We start from the raw sequence: 26685 nt of genomic DNA, 5'->3' as shown, positions 1-26685 counted from the left end.
GATCTTATTTATTAAAAAAAAGAACCTTATGAAATTGAAAATAGTCACATAAGGGAAGTTCACCATTGGCTGAAAAATACTAACATAAGATCCTTGAGCCCAGGGCTCCCTCCCGTTGCAGGGCGAGAGGGGAGTTTAAGCTCAGGTGATCTCGAAACTCTCCTGCCGTAGTAGCTAATGAACAGATAGTGATTGCTCTTTAGAGATAACTACTTACTAGGAGCACGTCTATGGTGCCAATTTGGATTAGTCAATAACTTAAGTTGCATGTTTTTGGACGGTGGGAGGAAACCGGGGACCCTGGGGGAAACCTATGTGAGCACTGGGAGAAGATGTAAACTCCGCACAGAAACGTTGGCTGGCTTGGTAAGGACTAGAACCAGTGGCATTTTTGCTGTGAGGCAACAGTACTAACCACTGGGCCACCATGCCACCCATCTAGGAAAGAAGGAGGAGTAGTGGTGGAAAGGGGAGATTCTTCAAAATGAAGATGGCTGTGATCTGGAACTTGTATTTGGTATTTGGGATATGGTATTTATAGTGGCTCAGGAATCGTCTGATTGGTGAATCAAGAATTGGCTAATGCATGACCAGCTGTGTTCCATAATAAGCATGTGATCCTCTCGAAATTAGTTTAGAAATAAACTTCACTTATATAACTGTACTATGAAAAATACTGGGTTTCACTCAATTCCTTAATGTTGTCCTAAAGCAAATCGGTTAAGTTAACTTAATATTTTTACAAAATTATGTGGATTGAACTTAAACCCTCCAAAAAGGAAAAAAAAAACTTAAGAATTGTGTTGTTTCAACTCACTTTAAATAAGTAGTTTGAAAAGCTACAGCAAAGTAATTTTGGGAAACTGGGCCTTTGTATCTTAAAATTCAAAACTGTAAGAAAAAAGTAGTCAGATCTGTGAGATAAAAAGTTTGTTAATGTGTTTCAATGTTTTTATTATTCCATACTCAGAAAAAAGCTTCCATATTTTAGTGTAAAACAAATAAAAGAAAGAAATAAGAAAGTGATATGTCTTTTTGATCTCACAGGTTCACAAACTGGAACTTTCCAAACACTACATACGGCTGAAGTTTCTCATCGATAATCAAGTGCAATTGTACGTCCCCAAGCCAGAAGAGGACCTCTGTGACCTGGTGAGTCCAAAGAAAAGAGCCTGTCAGCGGCCACACTGTGTCGTGGACAGCTAAGAGCACTTAGCGGTCACAGACACAGCGTGGGGTGAATTTATTAGACTGTGACGGCTATGCAAAAAGTTTTACGTTCTGACTGCAATCTAGGTTAAAGCGAGTTTAAACTCTCCGACAGCATTGAGGAGAGGCTGCTGCATATGTTATGAATTATGTAAAAGATGCATGTACTGCATAATGCACTCTGAATAGTTCTTCTATCCCTGTAGCTGTGTGTTTGTGGAGTCAAGGGAAAACCACCTCTGAAACGACTATGCAACCTCAAAAGCTAATTTACTTCGCTCTTCTTTTTTCATGGCCGTTCTTCTAAGATGACAGAGCGTCTTTGTGTTTTTTCCGTGTCTCCTCTCATCTTTTTTCTCTCCCTCTGTAGAGACTTGACTTTCTCGTACTTTTATTCTCCCCAAAATGATCAAAGCTTCAGTTTTGTCTCCCGCTCTCTTGAGAATGTGCTGATTTTTATTTAGCGTATATAGCCATGCCATGAATTTCAGCAGACTAAGACATTTTTCTGTGATGTATGTAAGCCCTTTCTGAACTCAAACAGCAAATGAACTGTACATCCTAAGAGTGCAATCAATCTCAGCCTCTCTCTCTCTCTCTCTCTCTCTCTCTCTCTCTCTCTCTCTCTCTCTCTCTCTCTCTCTCTCTCTCTCTCTCTCTCTCTCTCTTTCTCTCTCTCTATCATACTGTGTTCAGCTCTACAAAGAAATCGAAATTTGTGCCAAGACAACCAAAGTCATCCAGTTTGACAGAGATGAGTCCTGTGCCATAGGCTATGGTAATAATGCTGTTTAGTTTATTTCTGCTGTTATTTCATATCTTTGTTCCTTTATTAGGTTATTTACTTATGTTTTCTCTCGTCTCCAGGTTTCTCGGTGGCAGTGGTAGAGGAGGATGGAGGCCAGCAGCTTCATATCACTGATGTGAAAGCCGGAGGTCTGGCATTTGCCAAAGGTGTGTGATAGTACTCAGCAGACAGTTCTTATTACAGCTGAACCATGTACAGTGATGAGGGATACTTTGAAACTGTAACATTAATAATAATAATAATAATATATAATTGCCTACACCAGTAGTTCTTAAACTTTTTTTACCAAGTACCACCTCAGGAAATAATAGTCTCTCCAAGTACCACCATAATGACTGGCATTGAAATACAGTAGCGTAGTAGACCTAATTAAGCAGCTGCAGCTCTGCATTGTTCAAAACTGTGACAGATTAATTCTTATTATTATGAATATTCATTATTGTCAGCAACTTTAACCATTATAAATAGTTTAAACATTAACACTGGACTGTGCTTACAGGTTAAAAAATAAATAAAACATCAACATTTAAATTAAAATGTGCTTTTAAAAGTTAATTAAAAAAGGCACTGTTCTTAAAAAGTAAAAAGAACACTGCTGTACTTAAATGTTAAGTATTATCATATAGTAGCCTATTCATCAAAAGCTGGAAATGTTCCTTGGACCTCATAAATATAGTCTATATGTCATCATATTGATATATAAACTCTTTTTGATAAATTTTGAAATATGTTGCAGCTATTTATGGCTTATTTGTATATCTTTGAGATCAAAACCTTAACTTTTTAAATAAATGTATTGGATTTACATATTTAAATTAGAAATTAGATCTGCTTACTGCGTGTTAGAGTAGGCTTTGCAGGTCAGAAATGTAAGTGATTAAACTATGCCTGTCAACATTGGGATATAAAAATACGGGATACACCCCCAACAACCGTTACAAATATGGGGAGGAAATTAGCTTCAAATGATAGAATACATAACAAACATTAGAAAATTTAAAATAAAATAAAAGGTTGAGCCTATTAAGATCAATTTACTGATCATATCGGTGTTATTGTTTGCGTTAAAGGGTTAAAAGTGTGTTCATTTTTTTACTTTAATTATTCAGCGATTCCTCAGCATACCACTAGAAGGAAGCCTGCGTACATACCACTAGTGGTACACGTACCACAGTTTGAGAACTTGAGGCTTATACTGTATAGGAGAAATTTAAACAAAAATAAGTCAGGCGACTCTTTGGAAAGTTTAAAAACTGCAATTGTTTTGAAAAATATATAGCTAAATATATAGCTAAATATAGATAGCTAATATATATATAGCTAATATATAGCTAAATATAAAAGAAATATAAGTTCAAATATTTATAGAAAATAGATATAAATTGTAAATATCATTTATTATATGTCACACACACTGACAGTGAAAATATATATGGTTATTGAAAAATATCAGATGAATAATGTAAGTCATTTAAATTTAAGTCTCTGAGACTATGAATCTAAATCAAAACCTTGTTTTTTTCCACTGTAACAGCCAGGGTGCGAATTACATGGGGGTTTGAGGGGGATTGACCCTTCTAACTAATGCTTGAGCCCCCCTGAAGGATGGCCAAACAAGATGTATAGGGGGGTCAGTTTTTTAATACTGAGAATTTTTTTACTTTGATATGTATTTCAAATAATACTATTAATAATTAAAATAAAAGATAATATAAATATACATTAAACCACCCCTATAAAAGATTGCATAATCAGTCTATTCTAGAAAAAAAGTCTAAAATTGGAAGATCTAGAGCACTGATAGACTTTGTTGTTGTTTGTATCTACATTTAGCCTGAAAGTGAAGTCAAATTAGATGCACAACATTTGTAGTCTGATCTACAGTAACATCTGAAATAGCTAATCAGAGAATGCTGTAGGTCAGAATGCACTAAATATCCCTCAAAATGCTGTAAATGTGTTGTATTAATAAACTAGATGTAATGAAAAATAAATACACAAATGACTGACGCATTTATTACACAAACTGACCAAGATCGTCAATGTATAATTCGCACACTGATAACAGCCTCACCTGCGGTAGTTTCAGAAAAACTGCTGAGAAATTAGCAGGGGAGTAGAGAAGAGCCTGAACTGCGCTGACTGACCCAAATCTCCACTGGACTGGAGGAAAATCATTTAAAAAGCTTTCACATGAGCACAGGATTACCAAGAGAAGCAAATTAAAACCATTACACACTGCCAGTGATATCTGTGCCAAGCGAGTGCGTTCATTAAGAGCAGTCTTCAGTTTCAGACATTCTCTGTTGCAGTGTGTCCCGGTATTCAGTCTCAGAATATTTTAATTAGTGGCGCTTGTTAAAAGTCACTTTTATTATTATTTCTACTCATACTAAGGGTTGGGGATTTGTGTGAAACCACAAAGTGTTATGTTTGAATGTGTCTGAATGTGCAGTATACAAATGGCATGGGCTTTTAGCCATTTCAACCAGACTAATGCTGGTCTTCACTGGTTTTAGCTGGTCTTCCAGTCAGGTTTAGCCTTCAGCATGTTTCAGCCTGGGTAACCCAAAAAAAGTGTTCAAAATCTCCCTTGAACTTGCATTCAGACTGAAATAAAAAAAAAAAACTAAGTATTTTTTTAGTATTGTTAGTATTTTTACCCAGAAGGACTTGCGAAAGTGGCAGGGTTGTAGAAAAGGTTTGTCTGGATGAATAAGTCAGGTGGATGCAAACGAAAGTGGACAGTGTCTATTTTATTTATTTATGTATTTATTTATTTTTGTTTGTTTATTAAAGAATATTCCCCACAAACCATTATATCATTCAGAACATGTGCTGTCCACACTGAATGAAGCGAGTGTGTGCGAAATACACATGGACAAATTGGCTGGAGGTAATACTCAAATCCAGGACACAGTTTGGACGCACAGCACTGGGGGCGCTTGTTGATGACATCACCCCAACATTCATCATCACTCCGTTGCCCTGGGCAAAGCCGAGCCATCCAATAAAAAAGCCTTTATTACAGCTGACATTTTGCATCGTGTAAAAACTGGGTCACACTTCAGGCAGTGAGTGCATGCATGCATGTGCGTAAAACCATACAGCATTCAGAAAAGCTCAGGAATGGAGAGGGGACGGGGATATAGATTCTGCATGAGTTTTGGGGGCTGGACCCTGGTGGCAATAATCAATTAAAATGGCAATCCTGCCTGACAAGCATTATCTGTGCTGTTGGAGGCTAATTGAGCAGCTGATGTGTTGTTAATTGATAATTTAGTGAGGGGGAGGAGCAGTACACGTCCTTTCTTTGTTCTCTTTATGTGACAGTACATTTACAACAAATCTGCTTTGAATCTGTTTAAGTCTGACGTCACATCGCAGTTTCTGGGTCCAAGTACTTATCAGATGGCAACAGAAAATGACAAAATGGTAGTAAGATATGCAGACAGTGTTCCATAATCCTATTTAAAATTATGGTGGTAATTTTTATATCCATGTACAATCCGCATGGATAGTCAGACAGTGATTACTTTTTTTTTAATAGTTAAAAGTCTCCAAGAAATGCTTTGAAATGTCCATTTTAGTTTGATGTGTGATGTAATCTCTATGAGTTAGTGTTTTTTAGCCAATGATGAACTTCCGGTGAAGGTTTTATGTGACTATTTTCAATTTCATAAGGTTTACAGCATCGACGTTGGAATGTAATTTAAATATATTCCGTTACAAAGATTTAAGCATCCATTTGGTTGTTAAAGCCTAAAAAGAGACGAAAGACCGTTAAAACGCAGGTGCCGCCATTAGCAGCAGGCTAGCGCAGAAATTCCATTGAAAATACCGGGGTAAAATTAGTCAATAAAATTGTCAATCAATAAAATTGGTTGGGTTTAGGGAAGGGGGAGGGTGGGCAAGTCGTTCGTTCACTGACCCACCTAGACTCAGTCAGTCAAAAAGTCAAAAAACGGCCTCTGGTGAGTTTACACGAGAACAGCAGACGCGAATGGTCTGTGTGCATATACCTCATTGTAACATGAAGAGAGGGTGGGACATATATTAGCCCCTCCCCTTTTTAAAAACAGCCAATAGCAATTTGTTTTTTTATCACAGCTCTGCCAGGGGATGTGATTGAGCTCATGCACATCAAATGAAAAGCAAATGAGAAGCATTTTTGGGGCGGGACATATCAGATATTAGAGAGCATTTGATTGGTGAGAAGATTTGATGAGAAACTGAAGCAAGAAGTAACATCAAAAAAATTGTATGTAAGCAGAAGTGATATTTTCTAAATGCAAGTTTTGTCACTGTTTTGGAGCACGCTAGCTCATAGATATTCTTAAGACTAACATACTGATATTAACATCTATAAAGATGTATTTTGATTCCACAAGGACTTTAAATATTGGTGTCTGGGATGCAGAGACTGTAATGAACACCATGATATCGTAAGATTCATTATCAAGTTCAATATAAAGTTTTCCGAGCGTCACAATATCACGGTTAAATTAATATTTCACTGTAAAAACTGTATTACAAAAGAATCATGACTACATGAGTTTTTTTATGTTACTTTAACTTATTTTAATATTTATTTTAATGTAGGTTTCAGCTACAATTTTAAAGTTATGCAAAGTTTAACTTAGAATTTTTAGTCAGTTTGATTGATGTAAGTTGACATGACCAGAAAAGTTTATTGGATTCACCTAAAAAAATTAAGGCAGCAAGATTTTTTTTTACAGCGTAGCCTCTGATTGAATAGAAGGTCTTTTTAAATGTTGCAGGATCATTTTTAAGATAATTTAGGAACTTTTTTTTGCGCGATGCCCAGTGCATTTGCTAAATTTGCTTACCAATTGGATGTGATTTATGTGTTTTCAGGTCTGCGAGCGGGCGATGAGATTCTGAAGTTGAACAGTAAACCTGCGAGTGTGCTGGAGTTGGCAGACATGCAGGCTGCGTTTGCTCTGCCCTCTCTCACCCTGACTGTCAGCACGCTGCCCGCTGCCGATCCGCACCAGCTGTGCCAGCTTCCTCCCCGCAGATCAGATGGAGCGCAAGACCTCTGCACTGACATCTTCTCCCAGAGTCAAGGTAAACTTCTTCACAGCTGTCTTCCGATTATCATAGATCTGCATATTTTATTGTCATTATCAGCTTCTTTTGGTTGAACAAGTTGGAGAGAGAGTGATTTATGTTTTAAATGGTTTGAGATTATGACATGTAAACAAATCTGTGCTGGAATTTGACCATATATTACTTGCTGTACTACTAGATATAAGCTTGTGTTCAAAAATTGGACATCGATAATTTTGTTTTATGTTTTTGAAAGATTTCTTATATGCTCACCAAGACTGAATTCACTCAATCAATCACAGATATATTTTAAAGGGGTGGTCCACTACGATATCATATTTTAAACTTTAGTTGTTGTGTAATGTAGCTGTGTGAACATAAACAACATCTCTGAATGTAATACGCTCAAATTTCAATTCAAATGGACACATTGGCTTTTACAGAGTTAGCTTAGCAAAGCCTACAGCAAATAAAGTTTGAGGACTACAAAAAAATACGTCTCCAGGTTAGTGAGATCACAAATGCTTCAGTATGAGATCACACTGCGCAGCAATGAGACATGGCCTGAGGTGCTGCAATTTTATAGCAGAGAAAGCTAAAATGCAAAAAAAAATCCAAACGCTGCTATTTCTAGAGAGCTCCATCTGTTCTGTATTTGGGCTTCCAAAGGACACGACACAAAGAGAGAAGTGCTTACAATTTAATTTTAATTATGTTCTAGAGAATTATGAAAAAGATAGAGGTAGCATTTGACAAAGGACAGCTTCCAGAATCTTTCCCAGTTCAGTGCTGGATTTGGCTAAAAACTCCTCAAAAAAGGGGGAAATCTAATCATAACAAAACGTTTCATATTACTTACACATGCTTATAACCCGACTATATGCGAAAGACACTTGTCAGATGTTATTTTAGAGAACAGGCATAGGGTTCAGCTGTGTCCTCTTCATTTTCTGTCTGATTCAGGCTCAAAATCATACGGCTAACAGCTACTCTCAATGACAGTGTTTACACAGTGCAAAAGCGCATGCTTGTAGGATCGTGACGCTTTTCCTGGGGATGTGGAGTGGATTCATGATTCACAGCACATTATGTTAGCTGACCAATCAGAGCCTCTTGAGAGCGGGTCCTTTTGGAGGAACTAGGAAATATGATTTTCATGTTAGCTGAGTAGCTGTATATAATCAAAGTAGGATAGATGAAAAAAGTAACATGATTTTCTGCAAATGAAGCACGAGCACACATTTTTTTTTAAAGGACCCCTTTAAAAGCTTTATATAAATATTATATTATATATCACAGCAAGATAGTCGCTGGTTCGAGCTTCAGCTGGGTCAGTTGGCTTTTCTGTGTGGAGTTTGCATGTTCCCCCTGCGTTCGCGTGGGTTTCCTCCGGATGCTCAGGTTTCCCCCACAGTCCAAACACATGCGGTACAGGTGAATTGGGTAGGCTAAATTGTCCGTAGTGTATGAGTGTGAATGAGTGTGTATGGATGTTTCCCAGAGATGGGTTGCGGCTGGAAGGGCATCCGCTGCGTAAAACATGCGCTGGATAAGTTGGCAGTTCATTCTGCTGTGGTGACCCCAGATTAATAAAGGGACTAAGCTGAAAAGAAAATGAATGAATGAATTGTATATTATAACTTTTGCGTACACACATTTTTCAGGAATTAATTAATATAACTAAAATTGTACAATAACGTTGTTACTTGACATTCACATTAAAGTTCACAAAACTTAAATCATTTTGAAAACAAAATCTCATTTATTATAGCATTACTTGATCTCTAAATAAATTAATTAAACTAAATAGCTTAATAAATTAAATTTAGTTTAATTCAATAACTTAATAAATTAATCTACAAACATATAAAAACAGCTAATAAAAATTAAAACCAATAAAATTATAAAAATGAATTTAAATAAAAATAAAATGATAAAAACAAAAATTAGTAATAAAATATAAATATAATGTTTTAAGTGTTCATTAATTTCCCTTATGATCAGTTTAATGGATCTTAGATAAAGAAAATCTAATAAAATAATGTTACTCAATGACTTTTCATCTCTGGTACAGTCTTGTCACTCACCTACTGCCTGTCCATCTCTATTGCTCCCTCTAGAGGACATCCTGGATGAAGGTCTTGGCCTTGTGCTGCACAGCCCTGATGACACAGGCGACGACAGGGTAAACCTGATGGCCGAGAGCCCCGCTGACAGCCTGGAGGATGAAATCGACTCGGCACACAAGGTTAGAGACCACCTGCCATCAAGATTCATCATAAACACTCTCTGCTCGAACCACCAACCGTCTGTCTGTCTGTCTGTCTGAACTGTAGTTGATTGAGTGTCTGGTTCTGAATCACACACAGAGCACATCATCCCAGTTTTTTTGCGTCAAGGTCCTTTGTGTATTATGTTATGAGGATTTTGATATTATTTGGGGTGAATAACATAGACTAGATTTTTAAAATGATTTAAAAAGAAGCCTATTTTGTCACCAAGGCTACATTTATTTGATTAAAAAAAACTGTAACAATTTTTAAAGTGATAAAATATTATTATAATTTGAATTAACTGTTATCTTATTGAATGTAGTATAAATAATAATAATAATAATAATAATAATAATAATAATAATAATTGATAATAATAATAATTGATAATAATAATAATAATAATTATTATTATTATTATTATTGTTGTTGTTGTTGTTGTTGTTGTTATTAGTGTTGAAAACTGTTAGGCTGCTTCATATTTTTGTTGAAATATTGATATAGTACCATAAAAATGTGTTTACTTTAATTAATCAAGGACACATTCAACAGAAGTGAAATAAAGACATTTATAATGAAAAAAATGTCAAAATAATCTAATAAATGGTGTATAAATCTTTTCATAAAAAACACTGAAAAGTCAAACGTATCTTGATTTCCACAAAACTATAAAGCTGGAAAAAACTGAATATTGATAATTATAAGAATAATTATTAATGATTGAGTACCAATAATAATACAACAGCAAATCAGCATATTATAAGGCTTTATGAAGGATCATGTGACACTGAAAACTGGGGTATTGGTGCTGAAAATGCAGCTTTCGACCACAGGAATAAATAAAAGTTTAAACTACATTCATTAAGAAAACAGTTATTTAAAATGGTAATAATATTTCACAATTTTACTAATAAATACATCCTTGGTGTGCAGAAAAGACTTCTTATTAAAACATTTAAAAAACATATTAAAAATCTTACCAAACTTTTGACCATTAGTCTATTCGTTGATACGAAGGGTGTCTGCAATCAGATGGCTGGTTAAGAGCTTTGTGTCATGTGATCTAAGTGACCTTTGCTTTTAAGGCTGCGTTCAGAGACGGCAGCAGATGGGAAGACAGGTTGTCTTGCCTCGCGGTTCTTCACACATTCACACACTCATACTCTCACACAGAGTGATAGTGATGACACCGTCTGCCTGATGGAGGTCAAGATCACAGATGACTGTCTAACACACAAAAAGATGGAGAAAACCTGTCAGCACTCACTCATACAAGTCTGAGGCCTCGAGTGAACATGTGCCTACAGACCCTCTTCACAGACTCTGATTACAGTTTTTAACATCAACATTCTAGCAATGCCTGTTGTTTTTTTAACATTTTATATAAATTTACAGAGGTTGTGCTTTATTACTGCCATTAAATGATAAAAAACTGGTGGAAAAAAGTGCTTCTAATACAACAAATTAGATTTTTTTTCTGATTAACATAGGCAGTGTCCTAAGTTTTTATATATTTTTTTGTTCTTTATAACATTATGAATTTAACTTAACTATATGCAACCCGGGACCACAAAACCAATCAAATGTGCATATTTCAAAATCTACAATCCAAGGGTTGAGAAAAAGCAAAAAATTTAGAAAATTGCCTTTATATATATATATATATATATATATATATATATATATATATATATATATATATATATATATATATATATATATATATATATATATATATTATCGAATATATCGAATAAATTCCATACATTTACGTTAGGAAGTTCATCAATTTTTTTCATGGAACACAATATTTACCTAATATTCTACAGATTTTTTTGGCGAAAAAGAAAAATAGATAATTTTGACCCTTACAATTAGAGATGCTCTGATTGATCTGCTGGAGATCGGGATCGGCCGATAATCACATTTCACGATTCGATCAGTACTTGCTGATCTGGCCGATCTGATGAACCGATCTCATGAACCGATTGCAGGTATCGGCTGATCACAATGACAAGGAATCGGTACTCAGAATCTGCTGCAACAAATATCGATTCGAGCATCTCTACTTACAATATATTTTTATATAAAATTATACCCATTAAACTGATTCTGTGGTCCAGGGGCACAAACAGTTGAAGTCAGAATTATTAGCCCCCCTGTTTATATTTTCCCCCAATTTCTGTTTAAAGGAGAGAAGACTTTTTGAACACATTTCTAAACATAATAGTTTTAATAACTCATCTCTAATAACTGATTTATTTTATCTTTGACATGATGACAGTAAATAATATTTGACCAGATATTTTTCAAGACCCTTCTATACAGCTTAAAGTGACATTTAAAGGCTTAACTAGGTTAATTAGGTAAACTAGGCAGGTTAGGGTAATTAGGCAAGTTATTATAACGATGGTTTGTTCTGCAGACTATCAAAATAATATATAGCTTAAAGGGGCTAATAATTTTGACCTTAAAATGTTTTATTCTAGATGAAATAAAACAAATAAGACTTTCTCCAGAAGAAAAAATATTATCAGACATACTGTAAAAATTCGTTGCTCTGTTAAACATCATTTGGGAAATATTTAAAAAAGAAAAAAATTCAAAGGGGGGCTAATAATTCTGACTTCAACTGTATATAAATAAAGTGATTGTGCTAAGATAAGAAATTGGATGTTAGTTAAACAATAATAACTGTATAAATCATATAATTGCAGTGAAAATTACAATTTAAAATTTACACTTCAGCGTGTGAATTAAGGCCAAGTTTTACTTGAAGAAGAGTTTTGAACAAAAGATGTGAAATTAAAAAAAAAAATTTAAAAACACGTTTATTTCAAGATTTTATAATGACTTTGCAAAGAGAACTTTCTCAAAAACTGCCCAAACTACAAAAGACTGCATTGATCATGTTTGTAGTTTAACAGAATACATTTAATGAATAAATATTGGTCGTTATTAAATTATATACATAATGCTGCTGAATTTCATAATATCATTTGAGCTGCATGGACAATCCACAATTTACAAAGTATTTCATTTTTATGACTGAATTCCTACAAACCTACTGTATGAGTGAGATCTGATGATCATTTGTTCTGGTGTGATTTAAAAACATAACTTGTCCTTCAGTAAATCAGAATCTGACCATTGGTGCATGTTAAGTGTAAATAGCAATCTAAATCATCCCGACTGTTAAATATTGCTTTATCATACTCCATGACATTTCTTTTACTTTCATTTAAGGTTTGATTTTTCAGGCTCAGATTTTCATTAAGGTGTCAGATGTTTGAACTCTTATACAAACACACACACGCACACACACACACACACACACACGCACACGCACACACACACACACACACACACACACACACACACACACACACACACACACACACACACACACACACACACACACACACTATGTACTTCCACTCCAATTGTTTTCTGTATAAATGTTATAAAGTCCGCATTGATCGTCTCTCTTGTGAGAGTTCACACTTTCATCCTTACTCTTCAATAGCCTCAATAGTCTTACTCTCAGTAGGTCAGTGTGATTGTTTTTCTGTTCACTGACCTGATATCTGCCCTCTTTTTTTGTTTTTCTTTCTTTTTTATGTCCATGTCCTTGTCTATCACACAGACACTGGCAGCCGGACAGTCTCTCTGGCCTGTTCTTCGGCACACCATCTGTTGCAGGAACACATTTAGCCCTAATAATTCACCCACAGCAACACCACATTTTGTGTCAGACCGTGTGTGTGTGTGTGTGTGTGTTTGTCCAATTGCCCTCTGTTCCGTCCACGTTACTGAATGAGTTGGTAACGTGAGTTTTCTGCTGTTAATTGAGATTATGACACATGACCACACAATATAGATGGACTGCGTCATGGCTGCTCTTTTTGGACATTGTCAAACTGGGACAGAGAGACTCTAATTCTGGATCACTGCTTCTAGTTCAGTTCACAGACCCAAAATACTTCATATTCCCAGTCAAATTCCCACTTGGGGTTACTATGAATCAGTTTTTTTTCTTACTGATGTACTGTAATGTAGACCAAAACTTTACAATTTAGACAGAACTTCTCATGACTCCAGCCATAACTTGTGTTTGAAATCTTAAATATAAGGATTACAAGTTGTTCATATTCTTCCACATATGTGCATATTTGCACCAATATGAGGAAAAGAAACACCTTACAAGTGCAACTTTAATAGTTTGACTCCCAATGTCTAACTCCTATGAGCTGATTCAGTAAAAGTGAATCAAACATGTACAGTGCGAGTGATATACTTTGACTCCTAAATGAACAACTCATATGGGCTGATTCTATAAAAGTGAATCAAACACATACAGTGCAAGGGGTTTAGTTTGACACCCAAATTAATGACTCTTATGATGATTCAGTAAAAATGAATCAAACGCACACAGTGCAACTGGTATTGTTGGACTTCCAGTGAACAACTCTAATGAGCTGATTCTATAAAAGTGAATTAAATAAGCAAGTACAGTGCAAGTGATATAGTTTGACTTCCAATGACAGACTCTTATGAGCTGATTCAGTAAAAGTAAATCAAACACATACAGTGCAACTGGTGTAGTTTGTTTCCCAAATGAACGACTTATATGGGCTGATTCTATAAAAGTTATTTAAACACGTACAATGCAAGTGATATAGTTTGTCTCCCAAATGAACGACTCATATGGGCTTATTCTATAAAAGTGATTCAAACACGTACAGTGCAACTGGTATAGTTTGACTCCCAAATGAATGACTCTTATGAGCTGATTCTGTAAAAGTTAATCAAACACATACAGTGCAACTGGTATAGTTTGACTTCCAAATTAACGAATCGTATGGGTTGATTCTATAAAAGGGATTCAAGCACGTACAGTGCAAGTGATATAGTTTGACTCCCAAATGAATTAATCATATAAGCTGATTCTATAAAAGTGAATCAAACAAGTACAGTGCAAGTGATACAGTTTGACTCCCAAATGAACGACTGTAAAAGTGAATCAAACACATACAGTGCAACTGGTATAGTTTGACTCCCAAATTAACGAATCGTATGGGTTGATTCTATAAAAGGGATTCAAAAACGTACAGTGCAAGTGATATAGTTTGACTCCCAAATGAATGAATCATATGGGCTGATTCTATAAAAGTGAATCAAACAAGTACAGTGCGAGTGATATAGTTTGTCTCCCAAATGAAGGACTCTTATGGGCTGATTCTGTAAAAGTGAATCACACACAAACAGTGTAACTGGTATAGATTGACTCCCAATGAACAACTGTCATGGGCTGATTCTGTACAGGTTAATCAAACACATTTAGTGCAACTCATGTAGTTTAACTCCCGATGAAAGACTCTTATGAGCTGATTCTATAAAAGTAAATCAGAAACATCAACTTTGGTTCAATTACTGGATAAAAATGACTCGTTTAAGTGAGTCAAAAGTGAGTTTTGTATTTAGTATTAACCAACTAACAAGCAGTTAGTATAGTTTAACTCCCAAACAAACACAATCAAAACCTGTTGTGTAGCACAATAATAATTAATATTTGAGAAGATTTTGATCTTTTAAAGAGTCAGAATCATGTCACAGCAGTCTAGTTCAGCTCCATAAGGAATTCAGCAAATCAAATGCATTAATATTACTGCAAATTGTGAGACTTAAAGGTAAAGTTCACCCAAAACTGTTCTGTTGAACTCATACTGGAAGAAGATTTTATAAAGAATGCTGGAAACCTTTAACCATTGATCTCCATAGTATTTGTTTTTCCTACAATGGAAGTTAATGTTTACCAGTTTCCATCTTTCTTCACGATATCTTATTAGGTTCAGTCAAAAAAAGAAACTCAGAAAGGTTTGAAGGCACTTAAGGAACAGTAAATAATGAGTAAAGTAGTTTTTGGGGGTAAACTATCCCTTTAAATCAGTTTAGTTTTAATTGACCTATGTTATGTTTAAAAAAGCTACATTGTATATAACATATAATGCATTAATCATCAAATATATTGATATATTTAATGTATCTCATATTTTGGCAGTGCAATAACTGCAAAAACACTAACATAACTAAAAACAAAAGGATAACCAACCCGTCAAAGAAAAGGTGCTTTATTTTTGAAATCTCTTCAATTTTTGAGCACACTTGAAAGCTTTCTCTTGTACTGTACTACCTATTGTTCTGTATTTGTTGCTGATTTTGACAGAATGACAGCCAAAAGGGAAGCTGATTCAGCTGGGCATAATTTATGAGATTCATTTTCCCCTCATTCTCTCTCTTCCCATATTAATCACACGCCTGGTTATCGCTATTATCTCACGTCACTTATGTTTTCTTTTCCTCGCTTTGAGACGAGAAGGGGGAAAGAGAGGAGGACATCTCCTTTAATTAGCCCTGCATTCTAATTGCTTGATTATGCACATCGATTTGAATCGCTTAACTCTGATAAATTATGGAGAAACCCGCCCGAGGAAACAGACAACCTAGAAGACAAAGGACAGGAGGACTTCATTATTTTTCCAGGCTTGATAATGACTGCATGTATCTCATAGAGGGCAGTGGAACATCCCGCTAAACCCAAAAAACATCTCTAGACTTATTTACAATGCAGGTTCAGCCAGCCGAGCAGTTCTGCCCTCCAGTTATCACTCCGGAGAAAATACCATTGCAATGGTTATGGGTTTAGGCTGTTAACTGTCTAAATATTGACTTTTCACATCAGCCTGGATTTACTCTGTGTGTGAGTGTGTGTGCAGAAAAGAGAGGAGGTTTCCACTACTGGATTCTTTTAATAGTGATTGGTTTATGGATGCACATGATGTGGAGCTTCATGCTTGTTGCAACCTGCATCGCATGAAATCTCAAGAGAAATTTATGGATTTGCATGTTATTTTTCCTGCCGTAAACGCTCAGGGGTGCTGCAAATCCGTTAAGCTTGTGTGTGAAGTGAGTTGTGAGATAAAGACGGACAAATTGGATAAGAAGAGTAGTTTGTGTGCACCTAAGGCAGAGCTGAACACATGTTGGATCCAGCGAGCTTTAGTTGAATGCATGCTGAATGTTAAAAGTATTTGAATGTTTAGATCATGTTGGATATACATATTCGAAAGTAAAGGCTCAATCAAGCAACTGAGCTTGGTTTTAATGTGTGCCGTGGTGAAGTCTGTTTCAAAGGATAAGGGCTTTTCTCCGCTCTCCAGGGAAGGAAACACTCCTCATCCTGTCTTCTACGAGTCTGTGCATTGATAAGATGAGTTAACAAAGCAATAAAGGCTCCTGTCAAGCGTGTGACTGTGAGTTTGCTAACTTTCTCTGTGTTTTTTTGCTGAATGACATTAGATCCACTAATAGAGCGAGCAAGTTAGGACTCGTGACTGAATGCATTGGCTGAATGGTTGAAGGTTTGACTGTCTTTAAGCAGTATTCATTTTTTCCAGTAGAATTTTTTTTTTATTTGATGTAAACATTTTTTTAAAAGCTTTGAAGATTTTTTCGGGGTTACAAAAAGTGTATATATACAGTGCTCAGCATAGTTGACTACACCCCATTTTGAAAATGAATATTTTTATCCATTTCTCTGTGAATATGGGTAATATATTTTGGTGCATTTGAACAAAACAGATTTATTAAACAGATATATTTATTAAAATAATATTTTAGTCACACAACATCCTTAGAAATGGAAAGATAATACATTTAAATTTTTGCAAAATATTGCAAAAAAAAACATTCTACTAAATTGTAAATATTTTTTGTTTCTCTTAATTTTTGCTATTTTTGAAAATTGGATTTCATATTTTTCTGTAACATATAAATTTATTCCACTCATTCTTAAACCATTATTGTAATTTATTTTGTTAGATAAGCTCCAGATTTGGCTTCAGTACTGACTAATCTAATGTATATGCACAAATATAATATTATAAAGCATCCTATGGAAAATATTAATTTTAATGAAAGATTTGTGGGGGTGTACTCATATATGCTGAGCATTGTATTTTATTTTATAAAGATTAATAACGATTATTATTATTATTATATTTAACAGAATAAGACGTAATATAATATAATATAATATAATATAATATAATATAATATAATATAATATAATATAATATAATATAATATAATATAATATAATATAATATAATATAATATAATATAATATAATATAATACCAAAAGTAAAAATAATGATTTATTTAATTGAAATAAACCTGATAAAAATAAAATATTAATTATAAATAAATAAGCATTAAATAAAATATTTGTAAAAATTAACATTGGTGTAAAAATTGGAGATAAATATATAGTTTACGTGCATGTGTGTAGATATTGTTTGTGTATATAAAAACGGTAACACTTTACAATAAGTTTCTATAAGTTAATGTTTTATGCATAATGCATTTACTAACATGATCAAACAATACATTACATTACATTTACAATACATTTATAACAGTATTTTCTCATATTTGTTCACATTAGTTAATAGTTAATAAAGCTGTTCATTGTTTGTTCATGTTAACACACGGTGCATTATCTAATGTTAGGAAACATGAATTAGGATTTTAATAACGCATTAGTAAATGTTGATTAATAAATGCTGTACACGTTATTATTAGTTCATTATTAGTTAAATACATTAACTAACGAAACTGTAAAGTGTGACAGTAAAAACAGTCTACTAGTAATTGGAGAATATAAGTAACATACAGGAATTTTTTTTTTTTAAAGTACGCTGCAAGCCAGATCACCTGTAGCACCTGCATGTGCACCTGAGCTCAACACATTCCAAACCTGTGCATTAGCCGCAGCAACGCAGCCCCGGCAAACCTCTCTGTGTCTAAGGTCATTCCTACATTTCCATCATAACAAAGACAAACGCTGCGCCACACCTGTTGTCTTTGTTCTCCTCGTGTTGGCGTTTTCACCTGCAAGAGCTGTGCTCTTCCCAGCTGTGTTATGATGTCCCAGCATCCCCTTCCCGTCTGTCCTCCTCATCCTGTTGCCCACGAGATTATTATTATTATTATCTCTCTCTACCCTCCTCTCTCTTTCCCTCTCTTTTTTCATTCTCCCTATCTCCCTCTCTCTGAGTGTTTACTGTACCGCCACAGCTGTCAGATCCCCATTCCATCCATCCGGCGAAAAACCAGCTCAGACAAGCAGAGGCGTATGGAGAAATTCTAGGGAAGGAGGGAGGAGGCTGTGTGGATTGGGAATCTATAGTGGATTTGGGAGTTGGTAGTGGAGAAGACTAAATCGGCGTGTCTGATTCTGCTCGGAGTAGCTTTGTTCTTGCTCTCACGGTGACACATTTTGAGTAAAGATAAGCTGGAGGTGGAGGTTCTTCCTGTGTTTTTATTACGGTCGCCCAGCCGTGACTTCTTCTGTGACCTTTGGGGAGCACAATGTCTGTGCTGTGGAGACACAGAAGCTCCAAACGCTCCTCAGAGTCCATCTATGACATGCTGCAATTGGTGAGCTTGAGTGTGTTTTTGTTTTTGTGCGTGTGATACTTAACCAGTGTTATGTAACAGGTCATGGGCTCAGTTTATAATACTATGGGGATAATATGTCACATTTGGCAGCTTAGTGGGTTGTGTGTGGATGTATAGGGTTGCACATGACAGTTTTTAAGCGTTATTCTGGGTTCGATTCAACTTAAGTTGTGTAACGCATCCATGCACCACTTAAATTGATTTTTAAAAGATTAATATTTTGTTTCAGACCTGGTCTATCTTGACTAACTGTAAATAAAAGGTAACTTTTTTTTACTGGGGCTCTTTGTCTAGTTGGACATGATGCAACTATCTATAAAGCACTGTTTGCAGGGCAGATTCCATTGATGGGAGTTTCATTGGCAGCACAAAAGTTCACCCCCTGGCAAAGTATTCTCTATTCAGAATAGCAGTATAGATCAGCATTTAGTTTGTGTAGCAGCTAGAGTATTTGCACTACACAATTCATAATTTCCATTGTAACATTATTCAGGTTTTCTCTCATTTGCTCTTATTTGCTCAATTTGTATGGGTGAAATCCAGTCATTCTATTAATAATTTTACTACCTAGTAGTTCTGCGTGATGATAATTGATGTTCAGATAGAGTTGTAAACTGCCATAGATTTAGCTAAGAAGCATTTAATTACACTCTGTGATGTTTTTCTTAATTTCCTTCATTTTGGTGAGGCTAGAAAGCCAAATGTAAACAAAAGCTGCATGTGTATATTGTTGACATGTACAGTACTTGGTATTGGTCTCTAACTGAAACAGGTATGCTTATAGTCTGCTAGTTGGTTACTTGCACTTGTTTAGTTTTTTTTAAAGATACATTTGTCTAAATCTTATATAAAGAAGATTATATTACGGATGCACCAAAATTAATATTCTGGGCTAAAATGAAAATTCTGGATGCATTTGAATTGAAACCAAAATCAATAATGCTTTGGAATAAATATATGGGTTATACTTTATTTTGATGGTCCGTTTATTGAGTTTATGTTACATTGCATCTTCATGCCAACTAATTCTCATTAGATTCTAAGTAGACTGTTAGGTTGGGGTTAGTGTAAGTGTTCATGTTAGTGGACATTTACTTGCAAAGTTTCTTTTAGTCAATGAAATGTCTGTTAAAAGAGCAGTATCAACAGATATTAAGCAGACAGTCTACTAATACTCAAATGGACCATTAAATAAAGTGTTACTAATATTTATAATTTTATTAAATATTACAAAGTAATTTTTAGGACTTTTTTAATGTAACTCAATAACTTAAATTATACTGATTTAAAAAACCACAAGCTAATAAATTCCCTCATTTTATTGACAGTAAAATTTTTTATTTACACTACAGTCAAGAAGTGACATTTTACCAGCATTGCAATGACAGCACAGTAGCGATGTTGCAAGCAGCATCCTGGAAACCACTGCTCATATATTTGGTTGTTTTTGTCCTACTTTTTAGACATTTTTTGACAATAATTTTCAGTGGCCAAAGATTTGGGGCATCCCTAGATTCTACCCACAGAAATGACATTACATTTGTAGTAGGGATGTCCCGATCAGGTTTTTTGCCCTTGTGTCCAAGATTAAATCATTTGATTTTGAGTATCTACCGAGACCGAAACCCGATCCGAGACTTCTATAATACATAAAAAAGAATAAAAATAAGCGAAGAAACAGATCCAGGATGTTCCTTAGTTTTTATTTAACTCACCCTATTATAACATTCAACAACTCAAAACAGAGCACTTCTGTAGGTAGCTTGAACAATCAGGTAATAAATAACATAAATTCTTCAGTTTTGGACTTTAGTGCAAAAATATAATATAAAAACAAATATCACCTCAACCTAAAACATCCGACAGGCAATCCCAAGCTGACATATCTCACAGTTCGCTATGGCAATGTTGTCGTCATTAACTTTATAGTATCTCCAGACCACAAACATACTTCCGCTTTCCACTTCAAGCTGCTTCTGTGTTCTACTTCCGGCGTTTAACCAATAGCGTCTCTGCAACAAAGTGATGTCATGCCGCACTCATTGCTATTTCTGTGTGAAGTCACGAAAGAGGTCCAACTCTGTGCCACCGCATAACTATAGATGTGATCGAATCTGGACATCCCTAATTTGTAGCCCAAAAACAAATGACAAAAAAAAGCATTGCATAAGCAAAAATTGATCTGCCTAGAAGATAGTCCCTCCACAAAAGATGCACTTGATATACTTGAAACAGGTGAGATTCAGTTTGAGTATGAGTTTCAATATGGATCCACCTAATCAAAAAATTGTGTGAAAACACACATTTAACAGAAGGTTCAAATTGGTTTAGCAAATTTTGTGAATTTTATGCAAGGTGTACTTCAGTATGCTTCATTGTTCAAAAGACTATAGACTTTTTTGTACTTGTAAAATATCACGAAAATGTTTTGTAGCACATAATCAGAAATTCATTATCCTTGAAAAGTCTCTTCTCAGAAGGTTGATTTAGATCAGGTTTCAGTTCATGCATTTTTAAGATTCACCTTTCTTTTAAAACCAGCTGGAAAACTTGCCCTGTAGGCTTAAATTACAAGTGCAGTACTGTTTTTTTTACAGTACAAGGAACAACAGTAATCAGTTGTCATTGGTGATCAACAACATGCCACCTCAAACGAAAATTGTATCTAATATATTTCACCACATGTACATCATTGTAATCACAATTGTTGTAAAGAAAAATACATGCAAATTGCAATTTTTGCAATATTTTGGAATTACAAATTTTATAAATATGAAATGCAAACATGAACTTGTATGTCATATATGCAATTTGCATATCGTCTTAATCAGATTTCTACATGGGACAGATGTTGTCTTTAACCCGGAAAAAAACACCAAAGCACTGCATTTCTACCTCCCTGCGTCGCTCCACCTCTGTACAGGCTGTCCAGGCCAGTTAAGGCATGTCGTGGTGTGCGGGCTTTTTGTCAGTCCGTCACTGTGTGTTTATCAGAGGTGAATTCATGCTGCTAGAAGCCCCATCTGTCCTCTGCTCCTCCTGTCTGTGTGAATCTGTTTTACTTCCTCCTGAACACCACGCTGATGATCCCCGAAACTCTTGCTTTAAACCTTCAGATGTGAGCTTGAAGATCTTTGGACTGAAACCTGTTTGTTTTGGACAGGTTTGTGCCTTTTTAGATGGATGCAAATTGTTTTTCTTTTTGGTATTCAAAAGCTATATGGTGCATATGAATGTGTGTTGTGTAATCTGTCTTTTTATTAACAATACATTACTAGGAGGAGGAGGTTTTTGTAGATGTGTTTGGGCATTTTTTTTGAAAGGGTGGGAAGGCAACATAATCTTGTCTTAGAGCAGAATGTTCTCTCTGAAAACTTGTTGACACATTTCTTGATGGAAAAATCCTCCCAGTGCCAGATTTCCCAAAGAGACGAACTGTTCCTTTCAGAGCTCAGATCTAGACCATCTTAAAATTATTACCGCAAAGACTTGTGTAATTACATATCACCCAGCAATCCATAAAGCATGATGTGCCTTGTTTTTAGAGTTCAGCCAGAAACTCGCTGAATACATGTGTTTGGAACTGGAAATGTTTCTCCTGAATTTTCAGAATACCTGTGTGGGTGTGTGCCTGCCTGCTGCTGGTGTTTTCATATGATCAAGACTGTAAAGGTTGTAAAGGTTTCATCTTGTGAGTTTTGGCTTTATTGGATTGCTTGATTTATAATGTAAACTTTTAGTGCCCAAGACGACCTGACAAAATATTTACTAGACATGTCAGGGAGTTTTCTATAAAATATACTAATGATTATTCCACTGTAATTCTACTGATATGTCACTTTTGATAAATCTTTGGAAGTTTAAAGGTTTAAAATTACATTTTGGGACTGCACTATGACTCTCTAAATATAATAGTACATGTTTAACATTATATTAATCATATACAGTAAATACTGAATATATCAGGCAAGATTTTTGGATAATAAGCTATTGTTTCACTAAATCACATTTTAATGGGTGTCTTTAGTCATCATGGTAGAAACAAATATGTACGATGAGCTTTTGTTAATTGTAAAGTGATATTGCCAGCTACTGCACTGTAATCCATAATACATTTTAGTCATTTTCAGTTATCATTTTACATTTAAAAACTTTATAGCCTGTGTGGAAAACTTAATTTATTTATTTATATATTTGCACATTATTATTTATTTGTGTTGTCAAAAATATGGTTTTAGCCTGTCGGAAAAGATCAATCGTGATGATTGGAGTCAATTTTAGAACAAATATTGTTTTCATTTATAGTGCATCAGTGTTTCTGTTTGGGATTACTTGAAAGTCTGCTAATATGTATCCAAAATTGGCCGCTATACCCTCATTCACTACATTAGTCCACTAATATAGATCCCTTGAACGAGTGAATGAAAATGAGTGAGTGAATCTGAGCACTTAGTTGTTGGGTGTTACATGGGTTGTACAATCGTTTTTACAGTGCATTGTGGGATTGATTGAGTGAACTTCAGAACATCCACTATGGTTTAAGACAGCACAACAAATGCCTGCTCCATCAAACTGTCTCAAAAAATCCAAGCAAAATTAATTCTGTTCGAATTTTGTCTAAATATCTCCGACTTTAATTATAGTTTGTAATTAGATGGCAAATAGATGAAATTGTAGGATATGTATACATTTTTCACCTCATCTGATTTATATCTCTGCATTACCTTGTTAAACAAAAACCCAAATATTGACAGAACGCTTCAATTTTATTACTTGCAAACTAAATGAGCAGGCACAGAAATAAAGCAAGGTTAACGTATCAGAGTCATTAATTGCTAGAATCCCGTGCAATCTGTCGAACAGTGCGATGGGTCAGTGGCTTCTTGGCTCAGTACCATGTCTTTGACAGTGATGATATTTTCAACAGTACGAGCAGTGCATGGACGACCACCTGCCACACGACATACTGATCCAGTGCGATCAATTTTTGCCAACAAGTAATCCAGTCCACCTTTTCTCCAGTTTTTAGTCGGAAATTTACAAATAAAACGCAAAGTTCTCGTAAACCTTTGATCAAACTCTTATCTTCATTTGGAAACACCATTTTTATTTAAGCCTTTAAGCCTAGCTAAAAGTAAATACGTCATCATTACGCCATCGCCAAGGAAAGTAAATAAAAGGATAATGCTAATGCACAGATTGCGCTGTTATTCCTGTATGAAATTTAGCCATTCTTATTCCTGTAGTACGATAAGAAGTCTTGTTTATTTTTGTTTATTATATTATTATTATTTTTTGAGAAGCCAAATGATTTCAGATACAGCCTTTTTCTATAATGTTCACACACATAAAAGATGCGGAGAACATTAAAGTCTGTTCCACATTTTAAAATCTTGTCTTTTGTTTTAGTGTTAATTTGAATGATTTGTTTTTCCTCACAGAGTACAGAACAGGTGACCGCCTTCTGCCGCAACCTTCATGACATGAATTCCAACGAGGGTCCCGTCTCCTGTTCCTCATCTTCCTCCACCTCTTCCTCATCTTCATCCTGCATGCCCAGCCCAATCTCTCCGCTGCCTGGTCTCTTCACCCCTCGCCAGCTCTCTGACGCAGATAAACTCCGCAAGGTCATCAGTGAACTGGTGGACACTGAGAGGACCTATGTTAAGGTTAGTGTTTTCTGTGTGTTCTTTTCAAAGCATTCTGTTTCTGTTTTAACATGTTAATCTTGACCTTTTTTGTTAGTCCATTAGGGCTGCATAATATATCAACATTAACACTGCAATATGCAACATCTCATGATTTATGATGTCAAGTAGGAATCATAATTAACGAGGCACCACATCTTGGAACATGTGACTTGTGGTAGCTGCAATGTTTAACCACAGCCGAGTGAAAGTTTGTCATTTGCACATTTTTAAAACATTTCAAGCCAGTTTAAAGCATTCAGGCTCAATAAATGATCATGTTTATAGCTTTAATGAAAAAAATATGTATTTAACTTGTGCAGTGATTACTGTAAAGTGTAATTCAATTTCTTTTGCTGGATACTTTTAGACTCCCCAGAAAAACATAAAGTAATGTTTGTTGTGTATCTTTGTTCTATTGTATTTATCTGTAATTGTATTTTGTTTATATTTTATGCAGATGCATGTTACAAAATCACAGTAGTCATTGTAAAATAATGTAATCTTACAAAGAAAACTATTCAACTTATTGAAGCAGTATATATATTACAGGAAAAAATATTACAGTGCCAGTTTGTTTTCAGTATTGTGTAGTCCTGGGGCCTGTTTCATAAAAGGTCATTTAGCAAAGCTGGTCATTAAAGTAAAAAACCTGACTTCAATGAGGCAAACTAACCGTCCACCAAATTAGTTCCATAACAGCAAGTTGAAGATCATTTGATCTACTGTAACTAATCTGAGTTCAGTTTAAATAATCTAGATAACTGCTCGTGCACGTTACTGTCGTGAAACCCTGAAGGTCGAGCACAGATGCATCGATTATGTTGTGTGCTACCATGGCATTGCTGCTTTCCCTTTGACACATGTGTTTTCCCGCGCCCCGTGAGAAAATATCTTTATATTAAAGTGAGTCTACTGCTCAGCCCGACTATTCCACTCAGGTTTTGCAGCTTTAAAGTCACTTTTTAGGAAATGTGGCCTACTTCTTTATATCAGTCAGTGCTTTCTTAATTTTATTTTCTTATTAAATCTTTGTAAATATATATAAAGCTAAGTACACCCCTCATAGATCTCTCTTTTAAATTAAGATTTTCTACAGGATACTTTACAATAATATCAATGTGCATATACATTAGATTATTCAGTACCAAAGCAAAATTTGGAGCTAATCTAACAAAAAATAAACTCAGATCACAGTCCAAAATAAAATCTACAGGAAAAATAAAATAAAATGTAGTTGAAATGTTGTAGTTTGTATTTGTTTGTTTGGAGTAACTTATTTAAATTTAAATGTATTATCGTTCTGTTTTTAAAGATGTTTGGTGTATATATATTTACTAAGTGACTTTAAAGTTTTAATCATTATTAAGAGGTTAAGTTAATTAAAATGGCATCAAATTACGGCAGGTAAATGTTACATTACTTTGATTATGAATGAATGAACTTGAGCATGAACTTAGGATTTAGCCTGCGAGTTAACCTGCCCTGGACCAGGCTAGTTTTGCAGCCAAAGGTTCCAGAAGTTTGAACTTTCGTAAATTTGATTTAAGAAACAGAATCTGCCATTAATAAACCTGATTTACCAAAATAAGCCTGGCTTTTTCTCTAAACCTGGTTTATGGAATAGGCCCCTCATGTTCATACACCACTATAATACTTTGCTACTAAAACGATAATAATACTAAAAATACTGGATAAAAAATGTGCCTCTCTTTTGCTGTGTGTCTCCACAGGACCTGAACATTTTAATAGAGCGCTACCTGAACCCCCTGCAGAAGGAGAGCTTCCTCACCCAGGATGAGGTCAGACACTATATTCTATATTTTTATTTTATAATTCTTTAATTTCAAAATAATATAAATGTTTGTATTACATAGAGTTTTTTTCTTGAATAAATAGGTGCAGGCTTGATTCAGAAAAATCTATTCATAAAAATCCTCTAAGGTTCTTTTTTTCTACACTCATAGCTGGATGTGCTGTTCGGAAACTTGGCGGAGATGGTGGAATTCCAAGTGGAGTTTTTGAAAACTCTAGAAGATGGAACCAGATTAGTTCCAGATTTAGACAAACTGGAGAGAGTCGATCAGTTCAAGGTGCGGTTATTTTAGTTAT

At 35.0% G+C, this 26685-nt stretch overlaps 1 protein-coding gene and 1 long non-coding RNA gene across 4 annotated transcripts in view; one reads left to right on the top strand and one right to left on the bottom strand.

Annotated features, from left to right (window-relative positions):
• tiam1a (TIAM Rac1 associated GEF 1a) overlaps positions 1-26685 on the top strand; it is a 96789-nt gene that overhangs the window by 54644 nt on the left and 15460 nt on the right. Inside the window, exons 11-21 of one of the 3 annotated variants that reach the window (XM_056467580.1) lie at positions 1048-1152; positions 1906-1987; positions 2077-2163; positions 6896-7108; positions 9211-9275; positions 12624-12650; positions 13724-13731; positions 18820-18865; positions 24328-24555; positions 26307-26375; positions 26541-26666. In XM_056467580.1, the coding sequence (XP_056323555.1) occupies positions 1048-1152; positions 1906-1987; positions 2077-2163; positions 6896-7108; positions 9211-9275; positions 12624-12650; positions 13724-13731; positions 18820-18865; positions 24328-24555; positions 26307-26375; positions 26541-26666 (1056 nt within the window). Of the gene's footprint in view, positions 1-1047; positions 1153-1905; positions 1988-2076; positions 2164-6895; positions 7109-9210; positions 9339-12623; positions 12651-13723; positions 13732-18819; positions 18866-21810; positions 22050-24327; positions 24556-26306; positions 26376-26540; positions 26667-26685 lie in introns of those variants that run through there. The other 2 variants (XM_056467578.1, XM_056467579.1) reach the window with 2 other exon arrangements.
• On the bottom strand, positions 7790-13434 carry LOC130236814 (uncharacterized). The gene is made up of 3 exons (XR_008838482.1): positions 12944-13434; positions 9178-9350; positions 7790-8693 (listed from the first exon to the last, which is right to left on the bottom strand). It is a non-coding gene; the product is annotated as an uncharacterized LOC130236814 (long non-coding RNA).

This window comes from Danio aesculapii, chromosome 10 (assembly GCF_903798145.1).
Source record: "Danio aesculapii chromosome 10, fDanAes4.1, whole genome shotgun sequence".
In the NCBI taxonomy this organism is placed as follows: domain Eukaryota; kingdom Metazoa; phylum Chordata; class Actinopteri; order Cypriniformes; family Danionidae; genus Danio; species Danio aesculapii.
Note: the sequence above shows the minus strand (reverse complement) of the source record. Positions and strands in the feature narration are given on the sequence as shown.